Source organism: Dermacentor albipictus, chromosome 8, assembly GCF_038994185.2.
Source record: "Dermacentor albipictus isolate Rhodes 1998 colony chromosome 8, USDA_Dalb.pri_finalv2, whole genome shotgun sequence".
NCBI classification, from domain to species: Eukaryota; Metazoa; Arthropoda; class Arachnida; order Ixodida; family Ixodidae; genus Dermacentor; species Dermacentor albipictus.
The window spans coordinates 60,014,747-60,038,554 of NC_091828.1; the positions used below are offsets into that span (position 1 = coordinate 60,014,747).

General features: G+C 50.1%; 1 protein-coding gene across 1 annotated transcript in view; it reads left to right on the top strand.

Annotated features, from left to right (window-relative positions):
* Positions 1 to 23,808, top strand: part of fng (Fringe glycosyltransferase) — a 114,648-nt gene that overhangs the window by 39,732 nt on the left and 51,108 nt on the right. Inside the window, exons 2-3 of the mRNA XM_065448205.2 lie at positions 17,515 to 17,563; positions 20,145 to 20,187. Coding sequence (XP_065304277.1) covers positions 17,515 to 17,563; positions 20,145 to 20,187 — 92 coding nt within the window. The remainder of the gene's footprint in view (positions 1 to 17,514; positions 17,564 to 20,144; positions 20,188 to 23,808) is intronic.

Here is a 23,808-nt window from a genome sequence, read left to right on the forward strand (position 1 = left end):
TTCGGCGCCGCGGGAGCTCGGATTCGACCGTTCTCCCCTCGCAACCCTCCCCCCCCCCACCCCAACCCCCATCCTTCTTCGCCGCTGTCTCTCCCTGTCTCATCTGTCCTACGCAGGTCCCGTTTTCCAAGATTTGCATCCCTCTATACGCTGCGCGTTCCGTACCACCCGTGGTGTCACCTCCCCTCCACTCTCCCTTGCTCTATTCAATTCATTTTTTGAGGTTCTCGACTCGTTTTGCCTTCCCCTCGACGTTCGTGGTTGCCCGGACCACCAGCCGGGCTGTCCGTGCGAGATGTTTATAGCGCTGTCACGACGAAGTGGCCGCTTCCTTTCCTCTGCATCTCTTGGACGGTCGCACAAGACGCATGTGTTAAGTACAGCTTTGTAGTCATCTAGCTGCTATCTCAACCGCTGCCTCTTTCTCCTCTTACAAAACCTCGATGTTTCGCTGCACGCCAGATTTAAAGCGTGACGCTAAAGCTATCCGCTATTTCATCCTCTTCACTCGCTGGTGCTTTTGTTTTTTTTTTGCATTGCTAACACTTTTCCTTTTTTTTTTGTTCATCGCTTCTGCAGCAACCGATATATTTACTTGTGTCGTGTTACGCTATATCTCTCTCTTCGTTTGTTCGTTCGTAGTTGCTGTGTTGAATCGTAGGAACGTTGTGTAGACGCGATATTAGCTAAAAGCGAATCTCACGTGGATTAGGGCTCGAAAACTGAGTCACTGCTGTGGAGGCGAGCATGCTACCGTGAAGCGGCTCTGGGAGCTCGTAAACCACCCCAAATAGCTGCATAAAGCTATCACCGTGGTACGGTGTCACTGTAACCGTGGCATTGCCTCCGAAACCTCCGGCTTGTGCGTTGCATCAAACCGGTGGTCTAGAAGGTCATTGCCTGCACTAATGAGTGAGTGTGCCACGCTGGTGATGCTGGACATCAGGCGGCGGGGCAGGAAGGCACTCAAGCATCATATCTCTATCGTCGCTGTGGTTCTGGCGTTGGCTCTTAAGATCGAGAACAAGCTAAGGAACGATGGAACAGATGTGATGAATAAAGGATATTTGTGGTCTCCGATGTGCTTTCGTGCGGATGTAGAGGAGAACGTCCCTCTCTCTCTCTCTCTCTCTCTCTCTCTCTCCCCTTCTTCTTCTTCTTCTTTTTTTGCTTGCTTTCGTGTTGTTCGGTATCGTCACTGTATCTGCTCTGCCGACGCTGTCTTGTTATATCCGAATGCAGTTACAAACTGTATAAGAATCATTTAGCCTTCAGTTTCCCTTGTCTCTCCGGCAGCGAACGAAGAATATATATACTTATATATACTTTTTTTTTCTGGGGGCTACTTTATTAGCTGCATAAAACTTTGTATGTGTCTCCTGTGTACGTGCGGGTTTTTTCTTTTAATTAATAAATTGCTATTATCCGCTTCTGAGGAGTAGACCATATACATTTAATGCGTTAAACATTCGAAGGTCGAAGCTGCCGTATCGAGAAAAAAAGAATTTAGAAGACGCACAGAAAACCTGTGGAACATTTCTATTTCAAAGCAGTTTTAAGGGTTGGCGTTGATGACGGCAGTTTGGCGTTCTACGCAGGCTGGCCGTGCTCTGCAGAGCTCATTACTCTTACGGCAGCGTTCCTTCGAAGAGGTTGCCGTCGAAAGAAGAAATAAATAAAGGAACAAGTAAACAAAAAGGCTCTTTTCACTTCGCTGGCTCTCATTCGTACGACAAGAACTCCTGCGGTAGCTCTCTTCCTAGCCCCCTTTTGACTTCTGACTCTCCTCCGACTTTTTTATGTCGGTGTCGAGGGCCCGTTTCCGAAGGTATACCTACACGTCGCCCGTTTTTACAGCGTCCCCCGCTTTGTGGAGCCCTCACGTTCGGGGCACGTGAAAGGAACTTCGCCGCAGGGCCGTCGAGAAGTGCGGGAACGCACAGCGACGGTGCGTCGGAAGCTGCCGTTGCTACTGCACGTGTTGCCCTCTTGAAGCAAAGTTTACTGCCGTTTGAGGAAAACGCACGACTCCCACATGCTATTGAGTGAAGTCCGTGGCGACGTTGCGCCGAACGGACACCGCCGCGTTTGCAACGTTTTATTGTGCATTACACGCGGTACGCGATTCTTTGTAGCACTTGTGCGACCGCCTGCGTCTGTCTTACGCTTCTTGCAAAAGTGTCCCTGTACGCTCGGCTCACGCAAAGGGCGTTGGGTGCCCGTGCACCCATCGTAAATTTTTGTTGCGGAGCCGCCTCTCTCCAAGCGTTATTCGCTGTGCTTTGCTTTCCCCGACGCGTGTTGCATTGCTCCCTGTAAAACCGACGACGTGGCAGAGGTTGATCGTAAACATGAGCTCCACGTCGCATGCTGCAAGCAGAAGGTTTTGTTCGAGACGATGTTTTAAAAGTTGAAGACGGCAATCGCAAAACAAAAAAAAATGAGAAAGAACACAGAAGAAGGAAAAAAAAAGCTGGGATGTGTATATCTTTGGCTGGCGCTAACGAGACTGATTTCTCGGTGTGAATCGTTTTTATTAAAGAATCGCGGCGTAGGAACGTGACATACACAGCTGGAAAATACAAACAATTGGCTGGCGCGCTGATTTGCACCTTGTGGAATCTGCAGCGGCAGGTGTTGTATTATTAGTCATCAGACTCTCGCTCCCAGAACGTGAGAAGTCTCTAGGCACTTCGTTATTTCTCCTTTGCTGACCTAGGATTGCGCGTAGTACGGCTTCGGGGGGCTTTCAGTGTGTGTGAGATTCCGCTTTCTGCCGAGACATCGCTTCGGCAATTTCGACTTGGCGCAGCCTCCGTGTCGAACGGATTGGCGAACAGCCAAGCCATTCATTAACATCCCTGTCTTTCCTTTGCTTTATTATTATTGTTATTTGTTTCTGCCCGCTCATATTTCTCGACGCCTTAACAATGGAAACCTTGTGAGTCGATCTGCCGTTGTGCCACGTTCTCATGGCACGTGAGCAACACTTGCGTTTCTCATCCTTCAGTCATGTAAAAAAACATTGATTCGCTTATGTACTTTCCGCGTGCATGCAACTGTGCACGAAAGAAAAAATTGTCGCGAATGGTCATTTAACAGAAACCACGAAGTGGAACTAAAACCGCAAACAGCTGGCGTTACGGCGACGACTCGCATGCCTCGGACTCCGCGGCGTAAGGATTCTGGCCGGTTGTGATGTGAACGAATAGGATTATGTTGCGAGTCTGCGTCACTTGCTTTCACCTTGCTGCTGCTTGTGGTCACACACACACACACACACACACACACACACACACACACACACACACACACACACACACACACACACACACACACACACACACACACACACACACACACACACACACACACACACACACGCACACACACACACACGCACACACACGCACACACACACACACACACGCACCTCTCTTAGGTACACCGTCATTTGAAGCGGTAACATCTGTGAAAACTTCATGCAAGACCAACAAACGTTTCCGCCTCTACCGCATCACAATCGCATTTCCACTCCTACCCTATCGTTTCAGCGAGTAGTCGACTCCCCTACAATTTCTTAATGAGTTCCTTTTTCGCTCTTTCTGTAGCTCGTTCGTTCGTTCCTACCTTGTTGCCATCAGTTAAGTTGTTCCGTCGACTTCGTGAATGAGTCTTTCTTCTCTCTCTCGGCCTGCCAAAGCAGGCTTGCGAAATACCCTCACGAATGCGGTAGCGGAAACCGTTCTCTCCAGAGCCGCTTTCGAGTTCTCACGGAGATTGTATAAGATCAACTGGGCGGTGCCGGTTGCGTAACGCCGTCGCAATTTCGAGCTCGTTGCGCGTGAGTACGCGTTCACGCGCGATCGGAGTGCGCAGCGCCGAGGTTGGCTTCGCTCGGCTAGGCACGGATCGTCCGTCGGCTGGTCGGATGCGCGCGAAAAAGGTGTACCGTAAAAAAGGAGGAGGCCCGCGGTTCGGAGCGTTCGTGCGGAAACTGTTGCGCGGCCGCGGCGCCAAAAAAAGTTTTGGCTTGTTACCGCGTACACGTTAAGTACGCCCGCGTATACGTCGTCGCCTTCGGCAGCCTGCATTTCGCGCTGCTTCTTTTACGGATGCGGTACACACGTCAGGTGCAGTGCGGCGGCTTTCACGGCCGCCCGTTCGTGTGTGCTGTGCGGCCGGCTGAAGAAGCCACCGCGGAATCCGGTTGTTCGCGCATGGCCGATGGCGCGTGCCAGATCGACGGGCGGCGCGCTAACAGGGTTCGAAGGCTAAAGGCTAATGCGCATGCGCGGCGCGTGGCGTCCGATCGTCGACGCCGATAGGCGCGAGGTGCGGCGGTGATTTGTGGTCTTGCCCCCGTATCGCCCATTGTGTTGTTGCGCGCGTTGAGAGCGCGCCGGAAAGTGCCGTTCCGGTCGCGGTGCTCGTCGAACGGGCCAGGTGGTTTTTTTTTTTTTGTGTGTCTGTGGAGGCAGGAGGCATCGCGCATCGCTGACCGTGCCTAGGCGCGTTGGTACTGATTGCACGCGGCTTTCGTACTTGGCTGTAGTTTGTAGGCTGAATAGTTTGCGCTTTGTCGTTCCGGAGTGACGCAGGTCGCAGTTCCGATGTATTGGCGGCAAAATAAATAAAAGAAGCTGGCACTCCGGAGTCGCCGCGGAGCTGATTTCAGTCGTGGAATGGCTATGACAACTGCCACCTGTCCGCAAACCTAAGCAGGTGGTTCCGGCGACTGCGGTTTAATTATGCACATGGCGCCTCAACAGGTCTTTGTACTGGCCACCGTTCGGTTGCTCGGGACAAAAGGGGACCGTCTACTCATTGAACAGTTGCAAACGCGCGGACAGCGTTTTCAGCTTACTCCATACTCCCATACCCGGTTTTATAAAGCGATGCCATCTTTTTCAGTGGCAACGTGCCCACTGCTACGCGCAGGCGCAGTTTGACCTTTGCGAGATTCGGTCCCGGTATTGAGCTTAGTGCAGTGTTTCTCAAACCACCACGAAACTCCATGGCTCCTCGATCGATTCAAATGGGCCGGTGGGTAATTGTGCTGAGGCGCACCAGCGAGGACCATTGCCTTCTGATTTCTAAAGAACCTACGGAACGCATTGTCACGCATTTGCGATGACATATCTGGTGCGTAGCTGCATTCTCCACAGTGATCAAGATCGCGCCGTAGGAAAGGGGAAAATCGCGAACCGATTCCGACTTCAACTGTCTCGTTCAGCTGGAACCTTACGGCGGCACCACGGTCAGCACCGTCACTTTTGTTGTGCGTGTTCGCTTTTAATGCGAATAATAATGCGAATAGCATTCTTAGACATTTCTAAACCAATTTTCTTTCCGGCTATCTAGCTATCTCCCCCCAAAGTGGCGGAAGGTAGTGCAGTCTAATATGTAGGCTGTTCACGTAGGTATGTGCCGCTCTTCAATGAACCTCTTTGACGCCAACTAGGGTCGCCGTGTTTGAGCCACAGGGCGCGCGCGGACTTCACGGCGCCGCCGTCAGATGGCGCATCGTGTCCGGAGAGAAGCGCGAGAGAGGAGGCAGGTTGCAGTACACGACGCGCGTTTCGGCCATATTGGATAGTCATTGTAGTTGAGTTCTACCCGAAATTTTTTTATTGATCTGCAAGATAAATATGAACAGTCAAGAAGGTAATACAGTAGCTGCTTCAAGTATAACTGTGCCAATTGGTATTTGCACATGTGCATTTTTGCGCGTTCGTATGCGGCACGAAAAGGCTAAAAAAACGGAGGATAGCACCGGCATGGTTTGTTCACAGATCAACGGAACTGTGAGAGATAAAAAAGTGGATAAAAAGAGAGCAAATAAAAAGTTTAGGAATCACTGGCGACCACTCTGCAGAGCAGGAAGTGAGAGATGCAGTGAGCGCTGCCTTTAATTTAGCTGAAGGTCACGCAGGAAGTTTTCAGGTGTGTTACATGGCGTACGACGAGAGTTCCCATTTTGGGAAAGTTCTCAGAATTCACTTGCCGCAGATTCCTCTCCGACGCGTGAAATATGAAAGAAAAAGCCGCGCGTCAGTGCATTTATGGGCTCTTACGTCTACGTTACGCGTCGTCATTCCCCTTTTGTTTGCCCATTGTGAACGCACGCGGCAGCGAGCGCATACAGGGTGGCAGGACAAGTTCGCACGGTTGCTATGCGGCCGTGTTTCGACTCGCTATACTGTAAGCAGCAAAGTCCTTGGTCGTTTCTCACTTTTCAGTTTGCGCGCGTTCCAATGTGAAAAGTGAATCCCGCAACTGTTGCTGTAAAAGTCTGACTTCATCTCTTACTTGCTAATTAGCAATTAATTCGTACTTTGTTCAGTTCGATGGAAAACAAGGACAGTTTTCGAAAGGAAAGCAGTTTCTTTTTTCTTCTTTTTTTTTTCTTCCCCGGGCCTGCACATTGTCGCGTAGGCCTGTAGCAACAATACAGGCAGCCGGTCTCTCACGTACTTTTTATAGCCTGCTATATGTGCCACCGATAAAAAAAAGCGCATATCTCACGCCCCCGCATTGGCTCCCCGACACTTGATACTGCATGTGAGAGAGAGAGAGAGAGAAAGGGAAAGGAGAGGTTAGCGACGCAACGCCAGCAGGCGTTTGCCATGCGGTTGCATTGGTTTGAGCGACTGCCAGAGCGACTCCCTCGTCATACCGCGCCAAGTCGTCGCGCCATAGCCGCGTCGGTGTGTCTACATCCAGCGCGGTTTGACTGCCGCGGGCGTTTTCCCAGCGGTGTCGCGTTTCCAACCGCTGGCTGCCTGCGTTGCGTGCACGTGGAGAGAGAGAATGCAGGCGCTGAGATCCACGTGCGTGCACGCGGCCCGCGTGACGGGGGCGGGTGGCGCGTTTCGCGGCATCTCGTATGAGCCATCGGGAGAGGGGGACGTGTGCCTCTGGCGCGCTCGCAGCTTACAGAGAGAGAGAGAGACAGATGCTTCCGAGCCCTTGTTTCGCGCATTTGGCGCGCGCGCTCGATGCTTGAGGAGAGGCGGTCGAACGCTACGAAAGCCCGCAGTATTCGCTTTTTGGCGGGAAACGGACGTCGCGCTGGGCCCGCGCGCTCGGAGAAGTGCCGCGCCCTTTTATGGTACGCCCACACTAGCGACAAAAACGCGCGCGACACGCCGCACGCGGCAAGCGCCCGCGCGGCAGACGCGTGCGGGCAAGTCCACAGTCGCGTTTTGCGGCACGCGGCAGCGGCCCGTGGAGTCCCGCGTTGTCTCGTTCCATTCGATACTTCTCGCGACAACGCGCTCTCCGTTCTGCCCATTTCGTCCTCCATCGGAAGTGTCTGTGTTTTTTTGCGCCACTGCCGGCATGTCGGATACGGACGAGGAGCTACTGGTGACTGTGAACACTATAATACTTGTTTGTTCTTTACTTGTGCGACGCCGACGTGCCAGACAGCGGACGAGAAAGTTTTGAGTGCGGTACAGGGACACTGAGGGCCAGGCGCGCACTCTGCTTCGGTAGTTCTGAACTTAGTGTCACACATTACTTCCCCCCTCTTTTTTGGCTTCTGGATTGGATTGGCGCGGCTCGCTACGTGCTTGCGCGCGCTTTTCCGAGCGCAGATTGGTGTGCGCCTGGTTTCTGCACTAGGCTGTTATGCGATCGCTTTTTCGACCGCAGATTGATGTGAGCCTGGTTTCTGCACTAGGCTTTTGCACGATCGCCTGCTTTTTGCACTGGGCTTTCAAAAGGCGAAGTGAGCGTCGCTTACTGCAGGCGGCAAGTGATTTGACTCACGTACTGCGTGAGCAAAAACATAGGCACGTGGCTCATGAAGGAGATGACCGGCGACTTGCTTCATCTGTCGGACCATGTCATCGCCGACTGGAGGAACTACGCTCGTGAGGTCGTGCGGGACGAGCTGCTGGCGCGACCCCCACTCGGTGGCCCCGGGAGGATTGTGCAAATTGATGAATGCCTCCTTCGCGGCAAGCGAAAATACAATCGAGGCCGCCTGATGACGGGCGACAACGTTCCGCCGAGCCGCCAAAATTACGGCGGCATTGCAGATCGTGGACCATGGGTATTCGGCATGATCTGCGTGACCACCGGGGAGCTCCGACTATTCAAGGTCGACCGACGAGACGCGGCGACGCTAGGCCCCATTATTGCAGCCAACGTTGAACCGGGAACCACCATCCACAGTGATGAATGGGCCCCATACAACTTCATCCCGAACTTGGTGGGGGCTAACGGAGCAAGACTGAATTTGCAATGGGAGGCTGTTAACCACAGCATGAACTTTGTAGACCCAATCACGGGCGCTCACACCCAGAAAATCGAAAGCTACTGGCAGAAGGTGAAGCGCTACCTCGACTCCGCCGGCTACAGGGTGACTCTCCTCTCGAGTCGCACCTGATATGGCTATGGTGGGCATCGATTAATGGGCACATGCGCTGCAAGGACTCGTTTCTGCGTTTATTAGAAGCGATCGCACGGCGCTACCCAGTGTGACATAGTAATGGAAAATAAAGCGCACTTTTCTGACCCTTTGCTTTTGTATGAATGTTTCCCGGCATTGCTGTGCGCTTCCATACACGGTAGGCCCGCGGCGCTGCACTTCCGCAATCTGCGCTCGAAAAAGCGATCGCATAACAGCCTAGTGCAGAAACCAGGCGCACACCAATCTGCGCTCGGAAAAGCGCGCGCAAGCACGTAGCGAGCCGCGCCAATCCAATCCAGAAGCCAAAAAAGAGGGGGGGAGTAATGTGTGACACTAAGTTCAGAACTACCCTCTGCTTCCCCACCTTCACCAATTACTCACCTGTCATGCCAAACTGCTGTCCATAATGTGCCAGCGGTTGGCGCGCAGCTCCTTGTCCGACGCTCGATTTATCATGGAGGTACGCATATCCGCGAACGGTTTCCAAAAACGCCTCCATTGCGAGGAGAATTCTTCGTCGACGCCTAAGTGGCGGTGTGGTAAGGCTTAACAAAAACAGCCCCCTTGACTGGAAATGGCCTCTGAGATTTTACGGCGCGCGTGTCACTGTTCAGTCTCAGAGCCCATAGATTATGATTCTTTGCTTATGCGACAGGTGGCGCCACAACAGCGCGGCTCGTAAAGCGGCTCGCTTCTGATTGGTGGACGTTTCGCGTCTGCCGCAAAAAATGGGTCTCGCACCCATTCGCGCGTTTGTCGCGCGTTGCTGCCGCTTTTCGTGAATCTTGCCGCGCGCGACAGCACCGCTCGCCGCGCGCGTTGTGTCGCGCGCGTTTTTGTCGCTAGTGTGGACGTACCATTATGCGAAGCATACTAGCCGCACAACCACGCTCTTCCTTGCTGCGCCGCGCGTGGCCGCGTAGCTACCATATGACGTCATAACAGCTGCAAAAGGGGAGGCTCAACTCGTGCGCTCGCTTGCGGCGGCGTAGCTACACAGCCGGGTCTCAGCTCGTGCGCTCGCCGGCATGAGTTGTTTCTTCGTCTAGCCGAACCAAATATAGCCAAGCAACAGCAGTTCACCAGGCTAAACAGTGGTTCAACAACTAAAATAAAGGCTAGTATGCTTCGCATCTTGGGCTTAACCTTAGCCAAGCCACAGCCATTTTTTTTTCCCCGTTCCTGAAGCTCTAGACCTTCTTCTAAGGGACATACGGAATAGTGGAATGGCGTGAGATCTGTTGAGCTCGTCATCGTCATTTATTTAACCGTTGAAGACCCCCATGAGGAGCATTTGGCTCCTTAACCCTGGCGCCGGTGACGTCAGTGCAGGCGTCACGGATTTCGAAGCATTTTCCCGTATTTCAGCCGTTGTGGCGCAGTAAACGTTCTTGAAACTGGCGACGATTGTTCTTTGGCTCCTTTAGTATGCAGTGTATATCGTCCGTGTTTACCGTTAAAGAAAATACAGGCTCGAGCAGGCGCCACCAAAGTTAATGACGTCACGGTGATCTGGTGCGTCGCCACCCATATGTTTTTTAAAGCCTCTCAAAACAAGAGTGTCTTTTGCACTATTATAAAAGCTTTGTCTACAAAACACAGCTGAACTTCAGTTTCTCTGTAGTGTGTACGTAGCAGTCAGACCAGATGCAGTCGGTAAGATTACGGCCTCTAGTGTCGGATCTGTTCTGAGAAAAAAAGAAATGAAAGGTAGTTGTTCTGTTGATCACAGTAACGACGTACGTATGTCGTGCTATATTCGGCAGACATTGAAAATAACTACGCTTAACACACGTTAACGAGTGTCGCGAGTCTACTGAAAACTTGCCAGCATCTCACTGTGGGTGCAACAACTATAAGCAATCTAGCAAAGAGACCTGTTTATCCTTTAGGAACGCATCGAAGTGAACGGGAAACAAAATAGGAGTGAGCCAGCCACGGCGATCGTACACGGCGTAAATATAGGATTTGTTATGAAGGAGAGCCCAAGAACGTTAACGTCGCTGACGTCAGCGAAAGTCACGTGTTTATTGCTCTTGCTGCGCCAAGCCGAGCGCTGCTTGTTATCGCTGGCCGCCCGTAAACATTACGCAACGAAGGCGAAAGCAGAGTTCGTCGTTTCCTTCGTCATATCCGCTCTAGAGATGTCTGTGCTTGACTGTGAGCATCCGTAATGTGTAGCAATCGCAGGACGCATTTGACTGTCTGCTGAACGTGAATGGGGTACAAGGAAGCACGTAGAACGTTAATTCTGAGCCTGTCTCTCTCTCGCGACCACATTTTCACATGTGCTTTGTCGAGCTGTTTGTGTTTCTTTTTCAAGTTCACTTCGCTACCATTCGTTGCCGTGTCCTGGTTGCTGTTACTTCAATTGCGAAATGTTTGCGAAATACCGCGGACTCTCAAAACCAATAAATGGAAACGAGAGCACAAAGCATTAATGTATGTGAAACGGAAATCATTTGTCGTGCACGTACTTGCCCCCCAACTTCCACATGACATCTGAAGACTTCAAAACAGTGTGTAGATAAGAAATTCTCATGTGAAGCTTCTGAGCGCCTCGAGCGACAGAACTATAGTTCAGAAGCCGGCAGGACAAGTCTCTCTATATACACGCGGACGAAACACGAAAGGCTGGACAAGCCGCCTGACCAGTTGCAAGATAGGCGCTTCTTGCTTCTACGGGGGTCTTACGTTGCTGTTTGGTTTGGGCAGGCGTGGGTCGTTACGCGAGCGACGGGGATTTCAAAATCGGCCGCCCATCAAAGGCCGCATCTTGTCCCCGTGTCGGCCCAAACGCCCCCATTATCGGGGCGCCGTCACCCAACCGACCAGTCCATTAAAGCGCCGGCCGACAAGGGAACCTGATAAAACTTTGTGCGGGCAGCGGAGCCGATGTCTTATGCGTCCGGTTCTGACGAAGCGGCTATTTCTGCGCCTTATGTTGCTCCGGCGGTTTTGCTGTTGCTCGTTGAAGTGGGTTCGGTGACACGATTGGCGCAGTCGACAGGACGAAGTGCACCGCGGTCGCGTGCCGATGTGGGTGGAGTGCAAGATGGCTGGGATGCCTGTCTAAAGAACCCCGGATGGTCAAGCTTAATCTGGAGCCCTCTTCTGCGGTGGTCAGTGGCTATGACATTCTGCTGCTGATAACAAAGTCGCAGGTTCGTTTCATGGCCACGCCGCACACGTTTGGACGGGGGCGAAATGCACAAGACGCTCGCTTACAAAATTAATCCGGAGTCAGTTACTGGGGTGCGCTGGTTCTTTTCCCTTTAAGTTTTCGGTTGAGTTTCGTGATGTTCTACACTACAACCTAATTACGACGATTTGGCACTTAAACCAAGGCAGTCATTGAATGAAGTAATTAGTGAAGGCTGAAGCAGCGCATTCGATTATTAGCGTTCAACGTATTTGCAACGCTACACCACGGCCGTGGTGAAACGCACAGGCTCTTTGCTTAACTGGAAATTTCGGAGTTGCATTGCATAAAGTGCCATCCAGGAGGTCGCATAGAAAAAAAAATGGAAATGTTTTTTTCATTTGTTTGCAATATTCGTGGCCATATATATGCATCTTCTAAAAGTATTTACTAGCTACCATTGCTTAACGCTACATATTCTAGCTCCATTTTATCCGGTAAAGTTTCGTACAAGCACCTGCTACAACCAGCAGAAATCAAGCCACCCTCTCTACTCTAGTAGGATCGCAGAATACAATCTGCGTTTTCTTCAAAGCTTCGTGTGTCACCTAAGTTGTTGCGAGCACAACATACGTCATTGCACTACTGGTTGCATCACTCTATAAGCACCGTATAATTCTGCTTACGTTGTTGTCGCTGAGGGGTAACACGGGTAGGCCTTACGTACATGTACATCGTGAAATTCCTTTTGTGTACCACTTTCGAAGCAAACTGGAAGCAAGCTAAGGACCGCGCAACGGCGAAAGTGTATGAGGGAATATGATAGGCGTCACGTCAAGAGATAGGAAGACGGCAGCAAATGCGGGTAGACGATATTCTGATTGATATTGCGAAGAAAAAACTGGAGTAGGGCAGATCGTTTAGTGCGTGGGCAACAGACAAACCCCTAATACTGTGAAGTGCTAAGGTATGCAGGCCTTAATGATTTTCGGCACGTAAAACCTCATAAGTTAATTTAATAAATTATGCCTTAATGATACTTCCCGAATAGCCTTATGGAAATTATCGTAGTATATACGCGCATCCTTGGGTATGTTTGCATGTCGCTTGCGTGTTTATGTGATTCTCACTGCGTACACGGAGCGCTAATATGAAAGGACACACCGAATTTGCGTTCAAAGCCGGTAGTTTTTCCTTGTGTGAGCTCGGGATTAGAAAAAGTCGTGCGAGCGGGATTCTTCGATGGGCGAACAGCATAACAATCAAAATTTGAGCGAGGTTCTTGCCTTTCGCGGCTTCGAGATATGGCTATTTCGAGGCAGGTGAAGTGTTCCCTTTCGTAGGTGCATTTTTTTCGTAGAACCTCGCTCAATCAACATTTGAGCGAGGTTCTTGCCTTCCGCGGCTTCGAGATATGGCTATTTCGAGGCAGGTGAAGTGTTCCCTTTCGTAGGTGCGCGTGCGCGGTATTTCTCACCCAGCACGTGGAATGGCATGCCAGGCCGGGACAACATCTCCAATCGATGTCACTCTCACTGATGTATTAAGAGTATACCGAATTGGGCGCCTATACATAGAGAAAGAGAGAGAGAGAGAAGAGAAGAGAAAATCAGTCCAAAGGGGACAGAGGATTATAGCTGGCGTGGTTAGACTAAGACGTATCTTGGCGTGTGTTGGCTCAGAGAGTAGCAGGACAATGGCAATCCTCCTGCAGTCGATCTGTTTATGGCTCTTGGTGATGGCGGCGTCTTACGTATATTCTCGTTGTATGTTCCAATTCTCGCTTTTTCGCGTACCGATGCCAAAGCTGACGCAGTGTACTGAACGCGAGTGCTATTTTATGTTTATTCGTGTTGAAAGGAAAGTTCGTGCGTGTGAGAGAGGGAGAAAGAAGGGCTAAGGTGTGGCCTGTATATTATCATGGCACGGTCAAGATTGAATGACAATTTTTTTTTTCTCCTTCTTCGTTTCTTCGCGCAGCTCAGAGATCTTCGCAGAGATCGTCGCGGCTGGTGGGCGACGTGTGATGAATTCCCAGCCCGCATCTCTCTGAGGCTTCATAAAGAGAAGGGGGCCGATCTCTATCCGTTTCTCACAACATTCGAGCCACAGAAATAATGAAAAGCACGGTCATGCAGCTACTTGGAGAAGCTCCGGAGACATTTACGCTACGCGACTACATACATACAAAGGCGGGGACACTATGTGTGCGAGACGGGCTTCTGGCGATCTTCGGCATTTTTCGCGTCGGTGGGAAAACTGATAAGGGAGGGGCGAGCGGGGGAGCGAGGCACAAGCGCATCCTCACACGTACGCGCGCGGCATTCTCGCTGACCGCCGGTGGAGTGCGGCGACAGCCGCCTCGTCTAACGGCCGAACCGGCCGCAAATAAACTGGTTCCATCATTTATACACCGCGGCGGCCACTGGACACCGCGCCCTTATCGCCTACCAAAACCGTCTTGCCCTCTTTCCCCCTTTCCTGGCTTTGGCTGCCGCCGTCGCTCTTATCGTTTAATTTCTTCCTCCTCCCCCACTCGGTTGTCCGCAGCTATCTGGCGCTATTAGCGCTCGTTAGCTCTTCTTTCTTCTCCTTCGCAATCTCTCTCTCTCTCTCTCAATATCTCTCGGCTGCAAGAGCTCCTTCGTCATTTTTAGTTCTCTCTTCTATTTTCGGTTGTTTCTTTCGCCCTCCGATGGTCTCGATGCATGCCTTCGTATTAATGGGTGGGAACTGCGCGCGCGGCACGGGAGTCCGCTCCAAGTGGCCATATTTTCGGCGCTTGAGGAGTCGTTCGGCCGATAAAGGAAGGAATGCGCTGCCCGCTCAGGGTGCTCGCGTCGGTCGCTTTTAATTGTTGCTTCGGTTTGCGGAACCGCTGCCTGCTCGTCTGTCGGGCGGCGCGTAATGAAGAAGCGCCGCCGATAATAGCAACGTGCCGGAATTGGTTTTGATGCTGGTCAGTTTGGTTATTTCTTTCTTACCGCTTCTTTTTTCTTTTTATGCTGCCTTCTACGGTGAAAACGGTTGCGAGAGAGAGAAAGCATGCGTGTAACAAGCCCGGGCACGATGAGACTGCAACGTTCCCTCGCAGGAGCAGGACCGCCCATCTCGCGGTTGGTTCGAAGGCGCGAGCTTTTTGTAGCGCTGTTCTTTCAGACGGCCGTAATAATAATAATATTTGGGGTTTTACGTGCCAAAACCACTTTCTGATTATGAGGCACGCCGTAGTGGAGGACTCCGGAAATTTTGACCACCTGGGGTTCTTTAACGTGCACCTAAATCTAAGCACACGGGTGTTTTCGCATTTAGCCCCCATCGAAATGCGGCCGCCGTGGCCGGGATTCGATCCCGCGACCTCGTGCTCAGCAGCCCAACACCATAGCCACTGAGCAACCACGGCGGGTTTCAGACGGCCGTAACGCCGTGCATTATCACTGCGTACCATACTATATGTGCCCTAATCTATCACTGCTTTTGTTGCTGTGACCGTTATCGATTTCCTCCTTGTATAATGCGTGCTCCGACTTTGGTGCTGTTTGCGCACGTGCGTATGCTCGCGTTATGCGAGAGTTCGTTATAAGCGGTGCTCCTGTGTGACCGTAAGCGTCTACACAATCTGGCACGCCTAACGTGCCTTTCAGCACGCGCTTCTGCCGAGCCATGTTGCTATATATAGGTGCAACGTCATAGCAGCACCTGCACTTGGTCTGAACCTAGCTGCGTTAGATATCCCCACACTAACTTCTCCTTTTCTGTAGCTTTCGAACGTATTGCGTATACCGCAACGAAAAAAAAAAAAGGACACCGCGTCGTTTGCTGCGCACATTTTCAGCGAACCCTCTATATCCCCGAACCATCGACCGACCAGGTGGAGTGGTCTCCGGTCCAACCGTGTGACATTCCGCCCTCTCCAATCGTGCCGGAATGCCCACACCGATGTTATCTATACCGCGCTTCTTTTTTCTTTATTATTATTATTATTATTATTATATACTTCTTTCTTCTTTTTAAGGTCTTGTCTCTCTCCCTGCAATTTCGTGATGAATCACGTGCGATCGGAAACGCCACAGCCGCGAAGCGCTCCTTCTATCCGCGCCCTGTGTCGCGAACGTATATATCTAAGCACGTTCTGGAATCGCGTAATGGATGTCTCTCGTACGTGTATCTCTCTCTGAATAGCTATTGCCTGCTCAGGATGTAGAGAGAGAGAGAGAGAGAGAGATCTCCCTTCTTTGCCAGCTTCGTGTCCCCAGGCGATGTGCACATCGTATACGTGGACGAAGTTGCAGCAGTGTGAGGGGGATCGCAGCCAGTCCCGGCGTTTTCAAACCTGTTCAATCCTGCCACGGTCCACGTACGCGGCAACTTCTCGAAAGAATGGCCCTTTGGCAGGCCAGTTTCAAGATCAAAAGAAAGAAGAAGAAAAGACAGGAAAGGCGAGAGAACAAGATACTGGTCTCGAAGAAGAAGTCGCCTTGGTTTCTTAAACGATCAGTCACTCTTGTCTCGTATGCTTCTGGTCTTTGCGACCACATCTCGAAGAAGAAGACAAATCTAAAGGAAGTTATTCTCGGGACTTCTCTGTAATCCACCGAGAAAGCTCTGGACCGGTGCGTTGTCGGGTATTGCACACACCAGTCACTCTCTTACGCTCTTTGCTCTTTTCTTTTATTTTCATTTATGTTTTACTTTAATGAATGCGGCCGCACTGAATGTTAATTCATTCGCTTTGCGCCGGGCACACGCAATGTGACCTTCCATTTTTCTTAATTTTTTTTTATCTTGAGACGCTTCTGTCAGCAATTCGATATCTGCGGATACTGAGGCTCCCCTTTGAATTCAGAGATAATAAAGAGAGAGAGAGAGAGAAAAAAAACTGCCTAGCCGACCAAGCGACTGCTTGCTTTTGCGTGTTTCCCTGTCTACGACATCGCTGTGTTCTGAGAAAGTCGATGCTGACAAGCCGGCTGCTTCCCTAGGAGGCTGACGGTAGCCGTTCAGTTTGTCAGCTGCCTCTTGGTGTCGCCATTTTAAGACGTGGTAGGAGGTCGATGGTTCGACGAAAGCTGGTGTTATTGGGGGTAATCACGGGGCACTATCGAAAACACTCATTGAAAACCAGACGATTATAAGACGACAGAACAAGAGGCTAAAATATACATGGAAAGAACTAAAAGAGAGAGTCAGATGTTAAAAAAAATATATAGATATGCCGACCCAACACACATGGTGGAATCTACCTGAATCAAAGCTTTCGTGAAGTGATTACTTAAAGGCATTATAACTAAATACGGTGCGTGAAATTGTCTTCGTTTCAATCATATGCAACGCGTAATTGCATGCAATGGTTATGTTTATGCACTACACCGTTAACACGAAATGCCGAAGTACAAACAGCAGCTGATGCGGATTACCATTGAAATCTCAATGACACCTAGTATCGTTAATGCCCTTGATCAGCCCTCGTATTGATTGTTACAAGAAAGATCACGGACACTTTGCCCAATTGACGAACTAAATGCGTCCCTGGCTTTTTTCTTTTTCTTTTCATTGCTTTGGAATGCTAGCGCACGTAGGCATAGCTTCGTCTCAAATGACTCTAAGGACGAGCCGAGTTTTGGTTTTGTATGGTGGAAACACGTGAGATTTTTGAAGTTGAAGTGACCTACGCACCAAAAGTTAACGTCCGAAATTTCTTTCGGTTACCCGCCGTGGTTGCTCAGTGGCTATGCTGGTGGTCTGCTGAGCGCCAGTTCGCGGGATCGAATCCCGGCCACGGCGGCCGCATTTCAGTGGGGGCGAAATCAGAAAGTGGTTTTGGCACGTAAAACCCCGTAATTTTTTTTTTCTTTCATCAAGCGATTGCATGTCTAACTCTGAAAAATTCACGCTAAGCGCATCCGTACCTTTTTTCTCACGTCTGCGTTTCCCCTTCTGCTTTTTTCAGACGTATTTCTTCACGGATGCGGCGGACCCGCTGTACCAGCTCAAAACAAGTGAGTCGTGTTTGTTTGTTTGTTTGTTTGTTTGTTTGTTTGTTTGTTTGTTTGTTTGTTTGTTTGTTCGCATGCGCATTTAAAAGTCGACCTTTAATCCACGTAGTAACCTATTATCTTGCTCAAATATCAATGCTCAGAAGAAAACATTCTGCGTGCATCCCTGAGGGCTATATAATTTTCCAAATAAAAGTGCGTAAAAAATACCAAGTCAAAAAGGGAACCCCGATCTCGACGGCAGAGAAACAAACACAGGATTTAAGAAGCAGTTACACATTTACTTCGCAAGAAAAGAACGCTACGGAATAATCGCACGTTATAGCTGTGGATGCAATACTGTTACGTACACAAAAGCAGCGTCAGAAACTTGACCAAGCGCAACATCAACCATGGAAGAAATCAGTGCGTTCCGTTTCCGAATTCCGGAATTGTTCGAGGGTGAAAGTTGGTCTTAAAGAATGCTCGTTGCGACAAAGAACTCTGCGTAATAAACCCAGAGGAGTGCTTACGTGGCGTTTCCGACTTCTCTCTTTTCTTTTCTTTTTTTTTTTTTTGCCTTAAATTAAGTCCTAAGGCTAACACTAGAAAATATATTGGCAAGAGTCAGGGCGCCCTAAATAATTTGCTGTAATATTTCTTTATTCGAACTAGTTTCGTTCTCGATACCCGCGTATAATGGATGCGTCGTGACTGTGCAGAACACACTGGCTCGCGCCTACCTGTGTTGGCTGAGGCTACCGCACGCGATCGCGGCCGAAAGAGTCCTTGTTATTATTATTTTTTTTTTGCGGTTATCGTACCTATCGTCTTACCGCTACGTGACGTCATGAAATGTTGCTCTGTATAATGGCGTTGCGAGACCAGCTTTGCTGTTAAATGAAAATATCTATGAAGCGGCCTATTTTGCACCGGACTCGGCAGGTGCCGGTGCAAAGCCCAAAGGCTATACACAATTTTCAAGCCTGAAGCACTTCGAACCCTATTTAGCCGCGCATTTGAGGTGCCGCTGACTATATATATATATATATATATATATATATATATATATATATATATATATATATATATATATATATATATTACCCGTCTATATACTTTATACCTACCGCGTAGAGTTTTCACAGCTGTCGTATATACAAAGTGTCATTCCTTGTGAGAAGCGTGTGGTACATTTCCTTCAACTTGGAGAACATAGACGTATGTTAGTGCTCTTAAGGCCATAGCCAGTAAACGGACGTCTGATAACGTTACAATACACTCATGCATTGTTTATTACGGCGAAAGATTTAAGTGCCTCATGGGTCGACAAATTCGTTGTCCGGCGTTATGCCATCAAAATTGTGGGAGTTGTATCCGCGACCTTCCGTGTTAATTAAGGTACAATTAATTAAGATATATTTAATTAAAGCACTCGAACCCAGGACCTATGGGGCTAATCAAGCCAAATCTAATTCGGGTAAAGTTAAGATACTCGAACCTACGGCATTTAGTAGGAGAAAACAAGTAATTTGAAGTAAGAATGCATTCGTATGAGAATATCAAGTGATTTGATGAATGTCTCGTGAGCGCTTAGGCTTTCGCCTTCGTCCTCTTTAGCGTAGGCTTAAGTGACTGTCAACACTTTATTTATTTATTGTTCAATATGATTCGCAGAGCAAAATATAGAAAGTCGACACCCTTTGCATAAGTATGACGGTGATCACTTGCGGTAAGAAAGTTCAGTTCTCCGTTGCACACTGCGCCGCTGACGCGTCCGTGCTCTTTCTCAGCTATGCAGCTTCACTTGCAAGTTGAAGGAAGTGGCCCAAACAACGCGCGGATAGTACGCACATCGGTGAAGCGTGCGTGCAGTATATTGGCGCCATCTGTCAATCGTCATCTGTCTGGAGAATGACAGCTACCGCCTCCAAGATTTCGATGCGCACCTTTGTCGCCTTTCACACATTTGCTTTCTTTTTTTCGGTAACCAGAGGTATGACAGTCAAGAGGCTTCAGACAAGATGGCACGAGCCAGAGCAAGCGCTATAACATTGCTGTTGAACATATATTGCTTCTTGATTACCTACCTTGGAGGCACATATGGCACGCGGACGGCTTCAGATAAACGCCTTTTCGCTTACCAGAAGTGCGAGTCAGTGTCAGCACTAGGCATATAACTTGCAAGTACAAGTAAGAAACAAAGGGAAAGAAATTAGAGGGAGTGACAAGACAATATTGCGGACTTTCTTTTGGAAAAGGAGCCGCACGCTCTGATTAGTGAACGAAAATAATTTGACAATTTCAGACAGTCCAGTTTTGTGTAACCTTCGCGTCCGTAGCGGCCACTCGGGAGCGGAAACGTAATATGCGCTGAATGCTTCAAGCAATGCGCTCCGCTGACAGCGTAGCCTCAAGAATAACACAAGCCTTTATGGGATGTTCTCAAAGAGGCCTTCGAGTCAGCGCGATGCTATTAATTCCGGCGCAACTTTTTCCCCGTAGAATTGTCACACTGGCGTGGGAACCGCAGTCTTGGTTCCCACAGCTCGCCCTTGCGTCGATAGCGTTGCCTCGTAATTTTCCTTGTCCTGTTCCGTTTCAGACGGTCACCTCATCAACACCAACTGCTCATCGTCGCACAACAGGTACGTGTCCTGGCGCAGAGCCATTTGTTGCTGCGTCGCTCAGCGACAGCTTTTCTCATGTGAAGTGAAGGAAGGCTTTGAGAGAGAGAGAGAGAGAGAGAACGCGTACGTACGTGCTTGTTCCTACACGGGTATTGTGGCTGCAGCCTTGGCAGGCTTTCAAATGGTAGATAAAGATGTGAGCGTTTTGCGCTATTTTACACACTGGCGCTGTCTGAATACTTTAACGACGACACTTTATTGAAATGTAGCGCGTTGAGATTCGCAGAACCACTTCAATTCGCCCCACTTTTTCTACATGGAAAACTTAAGAAAGGACTGCTTATGTTCTCTTACTTTAATTTAAACACAAAGTGAGTTGGCGCAATTCTTCCGGATCGAGCATCTAGTGTTCCGATGTTTCAATGAATGCACTATATGCCGTTACTAAATTATGCACATGAAACTTGGCAAAGGGGAAGAAATTTGAGAAGGAAGTAAAGGCCGCGCAGCACTTAGTAAGGCGAGAAATGGCAGTGGTGTGAGCTGAAGAAGAATACCGCGCTGTGGATTTCAGAGTTCAGTATTAAATAAATAAAAAATAAAAAGCCGGTGTATTGCGGCCGAAATTAAGAGGAAGCGGAGTTTGGCACGTCATGTGTATGTAATGGGTAAAACAGGTAACCGGTGTACGCTACTATAGGGTAGCAGAATGGGTAGCAAATTCAAGCAAACATAGACGAGGTCGTGTAATGCGACTAAGAAGTCACATTGTGGGGTTTTATACCTGTCGAAGCCACAATTTGATTGATTACGAGACACGTAGTAGTGGCGGAAGTCCGGATTACGTTTGACCAGCAAGGTTTCTTTAATTTGCGCTTAGATCCAAGTACACGGTCTTTTATTTTTCCTTCCGCGCTCATATCGGAACGCGGCAGCCGCGGCCGGTATCGAACCTTCGACCTCGTGCTCAGCGACGCAGTGCCACAGTGAATTAGCTATGTATACCATGTATGCCGCGGCTGGCCGCAGTGAAGAATGTTGGATGCATATATAGCTGTGTCAGCTTGCGCTAGAAAACGGTAATGGGAGGTCGCTGGCAGCGGCCTTCGTCTATCAGTTGACACGAAGTAAGTTGATGATGATGAAGATGGGCGATTTCATTTCTCGCAAGTTCCCGCACGCAGTTGTATATATAGTACGCTCGCATTGCGTCGACTGAAACAGAGTGAGACGTACTCCTCCGGAGAAAGTAGCCCGCGTATTCCATTGGGACCGCAAGAACTCGCAAAAAAAAAAAAAATGGGAGTTAAACGTTCGACAGGCAGTTACTCCTTCAAGCAGCTGTTACTGCAGTACATCTGCTTTGTACCCAGGAGTATGTCTCTGCCGAGTCCGCGGCCGGGAAAACGAACCCATCTCCGGAGTCGGAGTGATTGCGCGGTGTTGCGGAAAGAAAGGCAACGGCACTGATCCTCGCCGCCCCCGATTCATTCCCACGCGCCGCGAGCCTCGCCTTCGAAGTCAGCGGGGGGCTGGGGGGGGGGGGGGGGGGGGGGGGGTTGAGAAATTTGTTTTCCGGCGGGCCGAACAGCGCGCATCTGGCTGCGTGTACGAACAAAAAACATCGCGGATGGCAAACGGCGGGTGTCGGCGCGCAGTGTGCGATTGCTCCGCTATATGTGTCCGTGAAGCGTCTCTTTCAGAACCCTCCGGTTCCGAGAAACTTTGAGCCCCACCCCACGAAGTCCTTGCTCCTTCACAATCGTTTGCTTCAATGATCTCTCATATCTGGCGGAATAGAGACACATGTATTGGTGCCCCTTCAATCGACCTGTTAGATAAGGAGACGGCTTTTTTGGATGGCTAAGATTTGGATAAGGTGGCGCCACTGTGCATGGGTTATATAGGTGTATTTCGTGGAAATCAAGTTGTTGAAGTTAGCGCATTGTGTTGTCGTCTCCCTTCCGTCCTTGTTTGCTGGCTCTAAATATGCTTTCAATTTACCAACACGCCCAACAAATGGCAATGCGTTTGCTTCGTTTTATTTCTTTTGACGTGAATGTACCGTATCTAATCGCGTGCCATCCCGACACGCGTAAAGGTCACAGAGCCGATCTTTACAGCTGTCTTGATCCGCGACCGCGGGCGGTCTGCATTACTGTACATTGGCTCCGAAGCACGCGAAGCTCGCTCAGTGAAGCGCCGGTTATGCCAAAATATTAGCCAAGAAAAAAAAAGAAAGACAGTAAGTCTGTGGGGTATAGTTTCGTTTTCTTACAAGCGCGCTAATCGCACTTTTGAGGAAAGACTCGACTTGATTCGTGTAGTATTACGAAGTTTTGGAAATTGCTAGTTTAAACTAAAGGGGCGCTAAAGTTCGTGCGCAGAAAAGAAATAAATAAAGAAAAAAAACTCATCGCAATTACAAAGGTAACCAAGCGCCGTTTGGGCTTTCGCGTATACGGCCAAGCCGCTGGGGCTCCCCATTTCCAGAGGCCCCCATTTTCACAGCCGCAGTTTAAGCGTTATGTTGCGGCGTAAAATTCGAACGTGGCAGGCACGTTTACACGAGTCTCCATGCGGCATATATACTGTGCTCGCGAGGCGAGACGAGAGCGATAACGAATAATCGTTCTCTTCCTTCCGACTGGAAGCGAGCCACCGTCGAGCGTGCGGGGCCGCTGCTGCCGCGTGTCACTCTCTTTGACGAGTGCGTCGTGCACGGTCCGCTGCTCACCGACCTCGGCAACGCACGCACACACGCACGCGGGCAGGCAGCCGCCGATTGCACCGCGACTTGCCCGTGCACTGTCGTTTTGTGCTTCCATCAAACCGAGGGCATACCGCGTGCAAGCTGGGTGCGTGTTCGTTCTTCGTCGGGCTGCACTTGGGCCTGTTTACTTGCGTCTTGCTCCAAGTCGGCAACGGCTGCACGGTGGAAGGAGGTCGGTAGGAGTGGCGGAGGGGGACCTGCCGGCGTCTCGGGTTGCGGAGGCGGAGGAGTGTACAACCGCGCGCCGAAGCACGATTGTATTGAGTTTGGAGCGCGCTAGCGCCCGGCGACACACAACCGGATGTCTTTGCGCGCCGCGATGGCCCGGCGAGATTGGATTCCCGCTGCGCGCACCGAGCTCGAGGCAGCGAGGGAGAATAGAAAGGGAACAGCCAGACCTCGTTTTTCATGAAGCTTTCTTTCTTTCTTTCTTTCTTTCTTTCTTTCTAAGCTCGTCGTTGAAGCCACCCGTCGCGGCCTTGTCTTTCGAGTCGAAAGTCATTCGACTCGCCGGAACGCTCGTACTTTCTCTGCCCACAGCTCGTTACGCTGCGCGGTTTGTTGTACTTTGTTGTTTTTCGTCCCCTCGAGAATAGGCCTCCGCTTTCGAATGGGCCCCCGGCCGAATTTACGAGTAAAATGAGCCCGCAGCTCGCGGGCTCGCTAATGAGCCAATAGCTGACCGCTGTGCTCATGCAGAGATACCGCGTGGCTGCGCAAGTTGTGGGTGGGGCTGCCTTTGTCTGCCAACGCTGTACGCGAAGCCACGAAGCCGCCGGCTTTGGCTGCCAATGAAAATCCATTGTGGTTTGTGCGCGGGGGACAGGCAGAGTAGACAAAAAAACGAGCGCCTCGACAACAACCGA